Genomic DNA, 13,635 nt, shown 5'->3' with positions numbered 1-13,635 from the left:
CAGCAGTTTTCGCTTGCGAAAAGATAAACCTGGATCTTGCTGCAGCAAAACCAGAAATATTTGAATTTTTGCAGCATATGCCTGTCCTTTGTTTAGACGGTGACCATAGTGTGCTGCTAAATCCTCTTCATTCTAATATTTCCCAGCACATTTCCATGTGTTAAGAAAATACTTAAGAAAGCTTTAATGAGGTATGCACAAGGTATTAATGAGATATTCAAACCCTTAATTTGTAACCATTGTGTGTTTTCTGTTTTTAATAGTACACATTACCCCTGGAGTTGATCAATCAGCAAAACCTAGCAGAATGGATAGAAATTCTGAAGACTGTTGTGGATCGAGATGTACCAGCTGTAAGTACTTGTTAGATATAAGCCAGCCTACTGTACAAAACTATTGCATGTTCAGCTTCTATAATGTGTCAATTGAGTGTTTTATATAAAATTTAATGCCTTAGGCTGTAATCTGAAGGGCCTGTTTGTAAGTGTGCAAAGGAATCTTGCATGCTGCTGGGAATTACTTGATGTTTTGGTTGGTTTATTTATTTTTAAATTAAAGAAAGCAAAACAAAAGTGTACACTTCTGTCTCAAGCAGAAACACTCTTCCCACAAGCCAGTGCTTTTAATAGTATGCACCTTTAAAATCCAAGTAAGTATGTCAGTTCTCCATAAACCCACAAACTTGGAAGATTTGTCCATTTTTCTAAGAATGACTTCTTTCCTGGCCACAAGCTGTGCCTTGTCCTTCAGTTCTTTGTAGTGTGTGTGCCTGCATGCGTGCAATCTGGATTGGTACCATGGAAGGGTAGCCTGCCTCACCATGCCTTGGTCCCCATATGCTGCTTTTTAACATTTTAAGAAAAAGAATGTCATTTAAGAAAAAGAATACATATTTTAACCTGTAGATTGACCCCAGGGGCAAGCTGCTTTTAAAATTGAACAATGTCTCTTCTTATCAGTTTAAGTGTGTTGCAATGCAGGAACTGGGAATAGCTCCCTGGATATATTTGCTTTTCTCTTGCTTTCTTTTGAATAATCTGAAAATGCATACATCAGGAATTGTTTAAAGGTCCTTTGTCATTAGCCTCTCTTGACATCCTATATCCCACTTTTTTTGATCTGTGGGTTTTCTTTTAATGAAATCATTGCACAATGTCAGTGGTGATCCTCTGACTGTAGTAGTTTCTAAGGAAAAGTACAACAACCCCCGCCCCCAATATTTGATTAGATAACTTACATTATAAAACTATTTGTTCTTAAAGGAAACTCTTCAAGTTGATGAAGATGATAGACCTGAATTACCATGGTGGAAATGTAAGAAATGGGCACTGCATATCTTAGCTAGGCTGTTTGAAAGGTAATGGCTTTTCTCTTATTTTTTTCTTATTTTAAAATGCAGTCTTTTATGTGCATTAAACTGTTGCATCATTTTGGACTTATCACCAATAATAATAGGTATGGAAGCCCTGGTAATGTTTCCAAGGAATACAACGAGTTTGCTGAAGTTTTCTTAAAAGCATTTGCTGTTGGTGTTCAGCAGGTAGGAAGTACTTCTTCATCACATCACAACCCCCTGTTAGGGAATTAATTGATAATTTACTATTTTGAGAAAGAAAATCTAAAGTGCATACTAAGCTTTTGATTAATTGATTGATGAAGTGCCGTCAAGTCGGTGTTGACTCTTAGTGACCTCATAGATTTTCTCCAGGATGATCTGTCTTCACCATGTCCTTTAAGGTCTCTCAGTGGTGCATTCCACTTAGTGCTATGTAATACTAAGCTTACATAGGGAAAAAAGCAGGCTGTTGGAAATAAAAGTTCTAGTCTCACTCTTTATAGATAACTACTTAATTCCTGCCTTGGTATTTAGCAAAGTTAATGGGTTACCATGCAGACCTTTTAATGATGGTCTAGACACTGAACCAAGTTTGAGTGGCTCTGGGCAAATAACTAGCATTTTTGGTAGCCCCACACTGCATCCTCCACCCAAAATGTTTGTCTGCTGTAAACCATTTTTGTATGGCCATAATTCTGGGTGTTTTCAAATGAAGGGCTTCAGCATAGCCTAACTCGTAATGTGCTGATAAGCTAAATCGCAAGCTAGCAGGATTGTTGCAGGTTGCACACTCCTCACAGTCCAGAAGGGCAAATGTTGCACAATAAACTTTTCCTCCACCCACATCATAGTATGTGCCTCCCCCCACCCCTTTATGAGTTAGTGCTTCAGTTCTAAATTGATTGTGTCGAGTGCTGCTCCTTCATAACCTGGATTATTTTTTGGCACTTACTGGCAATATGGTTAGCTGTTTAGAAACTAATCGAAGTTAATTTTCTTAGGTTTTGCTGAAAGTATTATATCAGTATAAGGAAAAGCAGTACATGGCTCCTAGAGTTCTGCAGCAGACACTGAATTACATCAATCAAGGGGTTTCACATGCAGTCACTTGGAAGAATCTGAAACCTCATATCCAAGTAAGTATTTTAGTTTTCTGCATGGAATGGTACCTGCACAATTGAATGATACATTCTGTTGGTTTTTTAAGACCCTTCTCTATCTGGGCATATTTTGAATGGGAACTTGTTTCAAGTATATATTTGAATCTTTGCAAATTTAGGGCCTCTTATATTTTTCCTTAGCAGTGAAGGCTACAGTCTTGTTTTGGTACATGGGTATTTAAGTGGTCACTGGTATGCTGTCCCGTTGACTTTATACTGTGGTGTCACGTGAGATGTTCAAGTGTCAGGTTGTCAACTTTTCTACTGACTGTTGTACAGTTAACTCTCTGTATGATGCTCTGAGTCGCTAGAAATGTCTGTGCTACTGTACGAGAGAGAGATGCTGAAAAAGTAACCTATTTCTTATTATTTGCAGGGAATTATCCAAGATGTGATTTTCCCATTGATGTGTTACACAGATGCTGATGAAGAGCTATGGCAGGAAGATCCTTATGAATATATACGTATGAAGTTTGGTAAGTAGTTCAAAATTAAATGCACATGTAGAAGGTATAGCTTCTCAATTAGACCCTGTAACAAGAAAACATTTGATACCTTGGATCCCATTCCTCTTCTGGCTCTTGTGACTTAAGCAGAGATCTGTGCCACAGCATGGCATTCTGTCAAGGTAAACGGGACAGAATTGGACAGAGCTGCCCCACTCCTCTTAAAAACAAGGAAAATTATTTCCCCCCCTTCCTTTGAAGAAGCTTCTTGTCTGCTGCTGTTAAGTATGCTTCTTGATTCCTATTGGTATGCTGAAGGAGCAGGACTAACAGAGAGGGCCTTTGTGCTAGAAATCTTGAGTCTAATTCTGTATCTTGTGCATCAAAGCATAAGATCAAGCTTATTTAGCCTAGTTTTATGACATGTATTCAAAAGCAAATCTCACTTGTTAACATTCCCTGCAGTGCTCCAAAGCCCTGCAGGGATACAAAGAGGTTGGAAACTAGCAGCGCATAGTTTGTCTGCAGCTCAACGCAGGAGGAGAGGGGATGCAGTTTTCACTGCTTCCTCCTCCCTCCAAAAGGAGAGGGCTACAGCACACTCAGGAATGCATTCCTGCAAATGAATTGTTCTTTTGGAGAGAGGGGAGAGCAGTGGAAACTGCATTCTCCTTGGCTGAGTGCAGAAGAAGTGCTAGCTTCCAACTTCTTTGTGTGTCTGCAGGGCTTCTTCCATTGTTAAAGCACTGTGGGGGAATGTAAACACTGTTCAGTGAAGCTTACTTCTAGGAAGCCTGCCTAAGATGGCTGTGATAGAGGGAGGGAGAATTTTTGGCTGCATCACTCAGCATAGAGCACTGTATTGTGATAGAACTTGCATTGCTTAACAATAATGCACAAAGTAGGTGACAGATTTTAGAATATTGTGTTTAAAATTTGATGAATGCATTTTGTGTTCTCTCAGTGTTGTAGCATAACATTCAAAGAAGCATAAGCATGCTGTTATGCATGTTGCAGTAATGAGTTCTTTACATTTCTAGGTTCATAGAAAGCTATAGCTTGTGCTTTTAAAAACAAAAACAAAAACCCACTTCTTTGATCTTGCACAAAGTAGAAATTCCTTCAGTGAATAGAGATTAAGGTGGCTCTGAAGTTTGATTCACTTGTTCTGCTTTAATCTCTTTGTTTCAAAAGATGAAACATTTAGACTTATGTTTGTTTAACAGATGTGTTTGAAGACTTCATTTCCCCCACAACTGCTGCTCAAACCTTGTTGTTTACAGCATGTGGTAAAAGGAAAGAGGTATGTTTTAAAGAATAACCTTTGATTCCATAACAATAATCTTTTGTACAGAACTACATATGGGTTCAGTTCCGTATTTTGATATTTGTATAAATCTGCAAATGGTCTCTAGGGATGGTAAACTTTCTAGTTAATACAAGGTTATCATTATTTCCTCTAATTATGAGCTCGCATAATGGGAACTCATGTCAGATTGGTAATGAAATGACCAATTATTGATAAGGTAGTGGTTCCTACATCTACGGACTTCCTAGATATGCTGAAATACATATTTTTGTAAATGGACAGGCAGAAACCTCTCCCCGCACACACCCCCGTCAGCCCAATTCAGACTAAGCATGCTTATTGTCCCCCAAGAGCCACAGACCATTGAGCGTTAAGGAAAAACAGGAGGCAGGGAGGACATGCTTGAGCCAGTTTGGTGTTTTCTTCCTTTTTATGGCAAACTTAGGTGGTCGAGTACCTATGAGTGTTGAAGTAAAATGAGTCCATTGGGAAATAAGGTAGTGGTTTCTAATTGAGCTGTAGATATTTGACAAAGAACAAAAGGGAGGCAGAATATGAATGTTTAAAGGAAAAATATATTTTAAATGGCTCCGTGATCTTGAAGAGCCCTTTAAACACCTCAAAGTGTTTAAAAAATGAGCTATAGCAAAATGTTGTCTCCAGGTTTCTGTCTGGAGCCATTTGGATGGAACCATCTCCTTGGTGGCAGTGCTCCTGAGTGGGTCGGATGGAATAAATCTCTGCCCCAGAAATGCTCAGTATGGGCCAGTTTCATCCTCTGTCATAGCTAAATTCCTTGGCCTCTTGGTTTGCTCTCCTCTATAGCATTAGTGATGCTCCTGGGTGAGATGCTAGACATATGAAATGGCAGCTTCTTTCCCTCTTCTGGCTCCTTCCTGTCCTGATCTCTGGGACAGGGAGGAGTCGGGTGTCCTGCTTGCAGTGCCTCCCATTTGGTGGTAGCGAATGGCTGCTGCCTGACAAGCTTTCTGTTCTTTTCTCCTGAGGCTAGAGAGCTTTACTTAAAACATCTTTTAGGTTATATGTCTCCTCTTTATTTGTAGTAATTACATGTTTTAATTGTTGGAATCTGATTTCATTTGATGAAAGGTGGCCTTTAAACAAACACACACCCCATGCTGATAGCCAGCCCCAACATCTGTTTTCTAGCACAGCAGGGGAAGGCCTCAAAGGAATAAGAAAGAATAAAAGTGTCCCTTTCCTCCTTCTGCAAGGTCTGAAGGCCACTGCAAAGCGATTTGTTCCATCTTGGCTGGAGCCCTGAACGCTAACAGCAGCATTTTGTTGCAGGTCTTACTTGTAGTCTATATATTTTATGGCATCTAAGAGTTTTGCTTTCACACTATGGCCTGATTCAGACATGACAGAACAATAACTAGTTACATGCATGAACCAGTGGTAGCCAGTGAGGATGGTGCAGGGGGGCAGTGAGAGGCACCTTTAAAAGTCATTAGTGGCGATACTGCTGGCACCTGGAAGCCCTGGGGAGCAGCACCGACCTGCCTGGCATCTACGCTGCCCCACCTTCGACACTCCTCGCCTCTACCCACGCACGACAGTCATTTATGTGGTCAACAACACCATGCTGATCACTTAAATGGCTGCCGCACGAGCTTAGAGGCCAGGAGAACACCACAGGCAGGGCAGCTGTTGCATGAGATGCCGGGCAGGATGGCCCATGGCTTGCAGCTGCTGGAGGGATCCCCACTAATGACTTTTAAAGGTGCCTCTCGCTACCGCTGCCCTCCTGCACCGCCCTCACCGGCCACCACTGGCATGAAATTTGGGCTCCTGCATTCTCGCCTGTGGATGAGGGGAAGAAGTTTAAAGACTCTGCTCTTGGTTTATAACAAAATAATAATAATAATACCACCATCAGCCAATTACAAAAAGCAACTTTACTGGGAATAGCCTATATTCTGTGATGATATCTATAATAACAACAACAATGATATTGATAATAAAATTCAGCCATCCCAGGTACTTGGGAAGGACTTGATGTCTGGATAAAACAAACCAGTCAATAACACCTGTCTGACTGTGTAAACAAGAAATAATAAACATATCTATATTCTGTTCTTCTAGAATACCAATGCTTGGAGTGGCTCACAACACGATTAAAATAGATACAATGTAGAGTAAAAGATTAATAAAATTAAACAAGTTAAAAGACCAGGCTAAAACCACATTGAAAATTACTAATTTTAAAAGTTTCAAATTAAGTTATTAATATTTATTTATTAAACATATTTTATACCACCCAAAACTTACATCTCTCGGTGGTTTACAACAAAGCAAAACAAACAGAAAAAGTTAAAACCTTATAACAATTTAAAATTTTTAAATTTAAAACTGTGTTAAAACAACTCAAACAATATTGAATTAAAAGCCTGGGTGAATGCGTGGATGTGTCTTTAAAGCTGCCAGAGATGGGGATGCTCTTATTTCTGCAGGGAGCGTGTTCCAAAGCCTCGGGGCAGCAGCAGAGAAGGCCCGTCCTCAAGTAGCCACCAGACGATATGGTGGCAACTGCAGACGGACCTCTCCAGATGATCTCAGTGGGTGGTGGGGTACATGGAAGAAGACATCATGAATCGTAATAAAAAGCTAAAAACTGAGAACTAAAAAACCTGCCAGACAGAAGCAGCAGATAAAAGACTAAAATACCTCTTTTTAAAGATGTCTTAAATTGTTTTTTAACAACACTGAGGGAAGGAGCATGGTAGAATTCTTCGGAGAAGGCGTTCCAAAGCCAAGGGGCCACAAGCTAAAAGGCCCTGTATCTAGTCCTTGCCATTTGGATCTCTGTTAGTGGTGGGGCCATGAGCAGGGCCTGAGGTGCTGAGTGGCGGGCCCTAGCAGGCTCATATAGGCAAATGTGGTCCGACAGGTACCACGACCCTAAGCCGGGGGTAGTTCTGAGTTATATCTAGATGCGGGAAACTCTGGTTTGTACAAAACCATAATTGGAATAATACAAGCTACAGTATTCATGTACAGACAAAATAGAAAACTTTGGATACAAGCAGAGGGTGGAAACTTTAAAATTACTTCCATTTCCTGCAAAGGAGGAGTGAACAGGATGAGGAAGTATGTGAGCCTGAGGCATATGCTTGCTTGTGCACATAACAAACCATAAGAAAAAGTTTGAGCGAGGCCTGCTGGTTGACATCTCAGTTTGGTTCTTGTTACTACACTTTATATTATAGTTGAACAGTGTCCATGTATTGAAAGTTGGAAGCGTTTGTAGAGAAAAACCAGCAACTGGACATTTTGAGACTTTCATATACTCTGAATATTTTAATAACTGTCTCTTTTTGAAAAACTGTCTCTTAATAGGTTTTGCAAAAGACTATGGGATTTTGTTACCAGATTCTCACTGAACCAAATGCTGATCCTCGTAAAAAAGATGGTGCTTTGCATATGATTGGCTCTTTGGCTGAAATATTGCTGAAAGTAAGTGCAGAAACAAAGCAAAAATCCCGCCACACAGCTCTTGTTAATTGCAATTATTCTGCATCTACTCCCATGGCAATTTCTGTATTTACCAAACTTTCAGATGTCATGTTATTTGCCTTTGTATGACTTAACCTATTTTCCTATTGTTTGGGGTTGTTGCTATTTGTCCAAGCTTTGTGGCTATTTCCCACTTGCCCAGGATACTGAAGACCCAAGGCTTATAGGCAGTGGTTAGGGAAGTTTCTCTGTTATCTGGCTAGACAGAACCTACTCAGATTCATTCCCATCATCAGTGGGTTTGGTGTTGGCATGCTTCCTCAGACGTGAACAGGGGGAACAAATCCTGCTGCTAGTAGCAACCATTGCTCAGTCCAGTCCACTCTGAGGCCTCTGATAATTACAGAGAATTTGGAGAGGAGTGGGGTTCTTTCACTTTGCACCGAGCAAGAAACAATGTGAGGCTTGTGCTATTTCTGCCCTCTCTAGAGCAAAGCATGAAGTGAGATAGGGGTCTGTGCCTCTCTAGAGTTCTTTGACATGTACAGAGGACTTTAGGAAAGGGTCTTTGCTTCACTTATGAATAATGCCTGTTCTCAACCAAATTCACTGGGTAATATGGAAAGAGTTAGCAGCTCCTCGCCATTCTCCAAGCCTTGTGTAAAGTTAAAGAAAGGTTTTCTGCATGAAACTCAGGGGAAGGATCATAGTAGGATAATTGGGGGCACTGTAGAATCTAACAAGCAGTTTACCCCATATAAATACACGTTGGGGATAGCATTGTATATGGTGATTTGGTTCACTGTATCAAGTCTGTGGCAAGGATGCTTCCCATAGTCTAGTGCTAATGTATTAGTGCATCAGATTTATTTTGAATGTGCAACCTTTGTATAGCTGATGTTGTATGGCATCCTTTGAAGATTATCTAGCTCTTGCTTGGATCTTGGGCATTTACTACAGGCCTCCTGAAATTTTCAGAATTGTCAGTAAATGTTACTATTCACTTAGTTTCTGCTCTCAGCTTAATATAAATGCTATAGACTTCGATTGAGTCTATAGGCTGAAGACTCAACTGAGTTGAGGCTGAAGAATGGGAATAACTCTTGCATGGTTGTATTTAGACTCTTTAACAGTGTGAATAGTAATAACATTGCAAGTCTGTGTTACCGTAAGTTGGTTCTTTGTCTTAATAATTGTATTTCTAATTGCTGTTTGTAGTAAAGAATTGCTAGTTTTTGCTAGGGTTGCCTTGTTGACTTTGGCTTAGCTAGCACTTCTCATTTGACAATTAGCTGTGCAGCAAGGTTAGTAATCTGATTTCCTTAATGGGAGCTGGGAAGTAGAAACAATTCCTTCTTGACAAGCCCAGTTGCCCTTCTGTATGTAAAACAAGGAGACTGAACTACTGTTGTCTTAATATTTTAACAGAAAAAGATATACAAAGATCAGATGGAGTACATGCTGCAGAATCACGTCTTTCCTCTCTTCAGCAGCGAGCTAGGCTACATGAGAGCACGGGTAAGAGCAACACCTGTGGGAAGATTAGGATGATTCACTAGACTCATCCTGTTTTATTATTTAAAATATTGATAGATTGCTTTTTAAAATAAAATATTCTCAATCTGGTGAACAATAAAATAGAAGCAGGAACTCTAATATATAAAGAGAAGATGCAAACCTTAAAACAAGACTCAAGAAGCTGTATAAACTGGCAAAACTAGCACACTTAGTTGAGTAAATCTTTAAAATGAGAAGCATTTAGCAAAATCAGTTAAAAGCCAAGCAGAATAAAAATGTGTTAACAGCTTGTTTAAAGTAGAGTATACTTCTGGAAGCTGCTTTGTGAGGCCTCATGGCCTGAAAAACAGATAGTGTGGGAGTCTGATGTAGCTCTCCAGGGAGCGAGTTCACCACTCCTCACTCCCTCCCCCCCCCACTCCAGGAAGAGAGTTCACCCTCCCTTTCTTCCTTACTCTTTTCCCAGTGGTGGCCTCTTTGGGAAGATGGAAAAAGAGGTCTAGTTCCTTTCACACAGGAAACTTATATGAAGTGATAAAGAGTAGTTCTCTGCTGCTGGATGAAGACATCTCCTGCGGTTTATCCTTTCCATGTGCTCCAGAGGCAGGAGTATGCAAAATAACTAGCAACGTTTTAAAAGCCTGGGAAGGATAGCCCTGCCCAGTTCCTTTAGTCCTGTGTCCAGCTCAAGAGACAACTTTTTCTCTCTCTTTCAAAAGCTTTGCTCTTTATCTTCAGACTGGTTATTTCATCTTCTACTTAAATCTATATTCCTCGCTTTTCAACCTTACTCTTTCATTATTTTTTTATTTACTCTCGACTTCTCATTTTTTTACTTTCTCTCTCTGGAGTCGGTCTCTCAACCATGCAGTGACCATGGTCCAAGATCTGTAATGTTCTTATTCCTAAGGGGAGCACTCAATTTCAGCCATGCATACCCTCTAATGGCATGTTGAACATTGCTAGGTCCTCACTGTCTCCAGGCTGCACAACCACAAAGAATCTCACGGAGGCTACACCGGGTCTCCCATTGGTAGGCCATGAAACCCATCAAGGGAGTTGAGAGTCCTAGGACACTTTGGGGGATGATACTCTCTCATTTCGGCCCAGAGCCCTGTTAACAGTGGCTGCTGCAGCTCTAGAAAACTCTCCCCCTACAGCGCTGGATTGTGTGGCCATTCCAGGGCCATCATCTTTGGCACTGCCTTTAACTGTCCTGGCTGGGCTGCCGAGACAAAGAACGGAGGCCCGAAACAACCGTTCCAGAATAGTGGCAACCCCGGCATTGGGGAGTGAAGTGTAATCTGGGCCCTCAGGACCTTGCTGTGAGGCACATTGCACCGAGAGGAGTATGAGAGCATAGGAATCAAGAGCAAGAAGGCAGGTGGAGGTGTATGGAGATCAGAGGGATCATTCAGGCAATTCATCGCACCCAATTGCATTGGAGGACAACCCAGGGCTGGTGAAACCAGGGCCAAGCACCATGCCCACCTCCTTGTGTGATCCCAGTAGATTTAACTGAAGTCCCTGCCCCTCCTGTGCCTCCAGATTTCATTGGATTTATTTATTAGAAGCCGACGCAATCTTTGAGCTGCCGCACAGAAGCCTGCCACTTTCTGAGTAATGGCAGGAATCCTATCCTCAAGCAGGAAGGCCACTTGTTGGCTAGGCGAATTTCCTGGGGAACAAGCCAGCAATGGAAATATTAATTCTAGATGTAAGTCCCTATAAATGGAGCAGTGAAGCAAAACATGTTCGATTGATTCAACTTCCCCATCACCACAAGGGCATAGACGCTACGCATAAGGAGTCCCACTGTAGCAACCTTCAAGAACAGCAGAGGGAAGGCATCTACATCTGGCCTGTGTGAAAGCCAACATATTTGGGGATGTCTAATTGTTGCAAGTAAGTTAAAAGAGCAACAAGGTACCTTGTGGTATCATTACATTAAAAACCCAGGGACTTAGATAAATATTCCTGCCTCTCTGTGTCTAATATTTTCTGTTTCACCAAGGCATGGGCTTGTTGTACTTCCATTTTAAGCAGGGTAAGTGGAAGCAACCCCAATGTTGCCAATTTAGTAAGTATTTTACGTACCCAGGAGGCATGAAATGAATCTTGTAATGTAAGAGATACCAGACTCCCATGGGAATTATGGATCTTAATCCAGTAAAAAATCGTAAGTATCCAATATCTAGCCTCCACCTTGACTAGACCCGTCTCCAGTCTCAATCTGGCATTAGAGACACAACGGGGGATCGAAAGTACAGCTCTAAGAAATTTAGACTGAATTATCTCCACCTGCTGAAAACTAGATAAGGGCCCTAGCTGCACACCATATGTAAGCTGAGCAAGAGATTTGGCAAGAAAATGTTTAATGGCAGAAGTGTAACGCCCCCCCACCCCTTACTCCAGAAGAACCTGAGAATAGCAGGCGCAGTCCTCTGAGCATTCTGGGACACATAGGTAGCATGCGGCTTCCTAGAGTCCAAGGCATGGAAAAGGATCCCCAAATAGTTGAAGGTAGAAACTTGCTGAATAGGGTGGTCATCGATTTTCCCATTATGATGTTTAGGTTTTTTACCATGGGCCATAATCCTTGTTTTAGCATAATTAATTTCAAGATGATTTTCTTTACAATAGGAGGCCAATACCCCAAGGGCACTTCTGAGTCCCACAGGTGATCTTGCCAAGATAAGAGTATCATCAGCATACAGCAATGAATTAATGTGTCTCTCTGCTAACTTTGGAGGGTGAAAATTCAAATCTGCCAAATGAGTAAGCAAGTCACTCCTATAAAAAGTGAAGCCAGTATACAACCCTGGTGCACCCCTTTCTGAGTGGAAACTGCAGAGGACAAATGGCCCCAGGGGGTTGATTCCAGACCTTTCATCCATTCCAAAGCTTCCGTCAGTGTTCTGTCATTCACAAGATACTGTTCTGCTATCTTTCTGTCCAAACCCATCTCATCCCTTGGAACACATCTTGCACAAGTTTGACATCTGTTGTTGCTTGAAGATTTACCTCAAACAGCTTCCTTCTACTCTTCAGATACTCTTTTTGGCTCCGACCTACCAGTGTCCATGGAACAAAAAGTATCTGCATCCACTATAGCCAGATGGATTAAGGCCTGTGTCACGTTAACATACAAGTTGTTAAAGCTTCAAGTTGCATTATATGTTTTTGCACATTCAATGAGGGCAGATGCAACTGTGGCAGAGTTCTAAATTAATGCTCTGCTTTCCGAAATATGTAAAGCAGCGACATGGTATTCTCCACCTACATTCACAAAACACTATGAAATGGACCTTTACCGATCAGCTTTTGGTAGAAGAGGGCTACGACATGAACTCCCTCTGCTGTAGACAGGGACACTCCCACCCGGGACAGTCAGCTGTATGGATGTGCACAAATACTTTGGTGGGGTGGGGCGTGGTACCTTTTAAGCATGAGTAAAGGGTAAAGTGTGTCATCAAGTCGATTTCAACTCCTGGCACCCACAGAGCCCTGTGGTTTTCTTTGGTAGAATATAGGAGGGGTTTATCATTGCCTCCTCCCGTGCAGTATGAGATGATGCCTTGCTGCATCTTCCTATTATCACTGTTGCCCAATGTTGTACCAGTGGGGATTTGAACTGGCAACCTTCTGCTTGTTAGTCAAGCATTTCCTTGCTGCGCCACTTAAGGCTAAGCATGAGTTAGAGTAGAGCAGGTCATTACCTTGGGCGCTACATTTCCAGGTGTGGCGCTGCTCAGAAGTCAGGGTGTCACCATGGGGCTTCACCCAGCAGCCTGCGCATGGCGGTGGGACACACATGACTACATGTGTGTAGTCAGCATGGTGTTGCTGTCCATGCACATGGCCATCACGCATGCATGGTGGCCATGCTTGTCCCGCTGCCATGCACAGGCTGCTGGGTGAAGCCCTCTGGTCACACATGAACTTTAAAGCGGGCTGGCAGAGGAGGAGGTAAGCATCTGTTTTACTCATGCTTAGAGTTACTGCTCCCCCCGCCAATTTGGATTGTATCAAATCGTTTCATGCACATCCCTAGTCAGCTGTGGTAGGTCCCAACTGAGATGTCCTGATCTAGCAGCAGAGAAAGGAATATTCGTTAAATACCATGAAAGTTGTGTTGTGCTGTTGAATTTGAGGACATCTCGACCCACCTGCTTGGGCTACCCAGGTCTACTACAGAGACTTGCTTATTGTTTTTTCAGTGCACTCAGGTGTACATTAATCCTTATGATCTTCCTTTCATATGTTAATTGGCTCTTCTGAACTGGGCGGGGATATCCTTCCCAGGCCTTTAATGCATTGCTAGCTATTTTGCATAGTCCTTTCTCTGGAGCATGTGGGAAAGATAACCCACATGAGATGTCCTCAAAT

The 13,635-nt window shown here is 41.8% G+C and overlaps 1 protein-coding gene across 1 annotated transcript in view; it reads left to right on the top strand.

The window, feature by feature from the left end:
* IPO7 (importin 7) overlaps nucleotides 1–13,635 on the top strand; it is an 85,086-nt gene that overhangs the window by 22,117 nt on the left and 49,334 nt on the right. The window contains exons 6-13 of the mRNA XM_053287231.1: nucleotides 264–353; nucleotides 1,263–1,357; nucleotides 1,456–1,540; nucleotides 2,338–2,472; nucleotides 2,873–2,972; nucleotides 4,169–4,245; nucleotides 7,612–7,728; nucleotides 9,157–9,246. Of these exons, the coding sequence (XP_053143206.1) occupies nucleotides 264–353; nucleotides 1,263–1,357; nucleotides 1,456–1,540; nucleotides 2,338–2,472; nucleotides 2,873–2,972; nucleotides 4,169–4,245; nucleotides 7,612–7,728; nucleotides 9,157–9,246 (789 nt within the window). The remainder of the gene's footprint in view (nucleotides 1–263; nucleotides 354–1,262; nucleotides 1,358–1,455; nucleotides 1,541–2,337; nucleotides 2,473–2,872; nucleotides 2,973–4,168; nucleotides 4,246–7,611; nucleotides 7,729–9,156; nucleotides 9,247–13,635) is intronic.

This window comes from Hemicordylus capensis, chromosome 1, assembly GCF_027244095.1.
Source record: "Hemicordylus capensis ecotype Gifberg chromosome 1, rHemCap1.1.pri, whole genome shotgun sequence".
Taxonomy (NCBI): Eukaryota; Metazoa; Chordata; class Lepidosauria; order Squamata; family Cordylidae; genus Hemicordylus; species Hemicordylus capensis.
The sequence above is the reverse complement of the archived record's forward strand: the minus strand, read 5'-3'. Positions and strand labels throughout refer to the sequence as shown.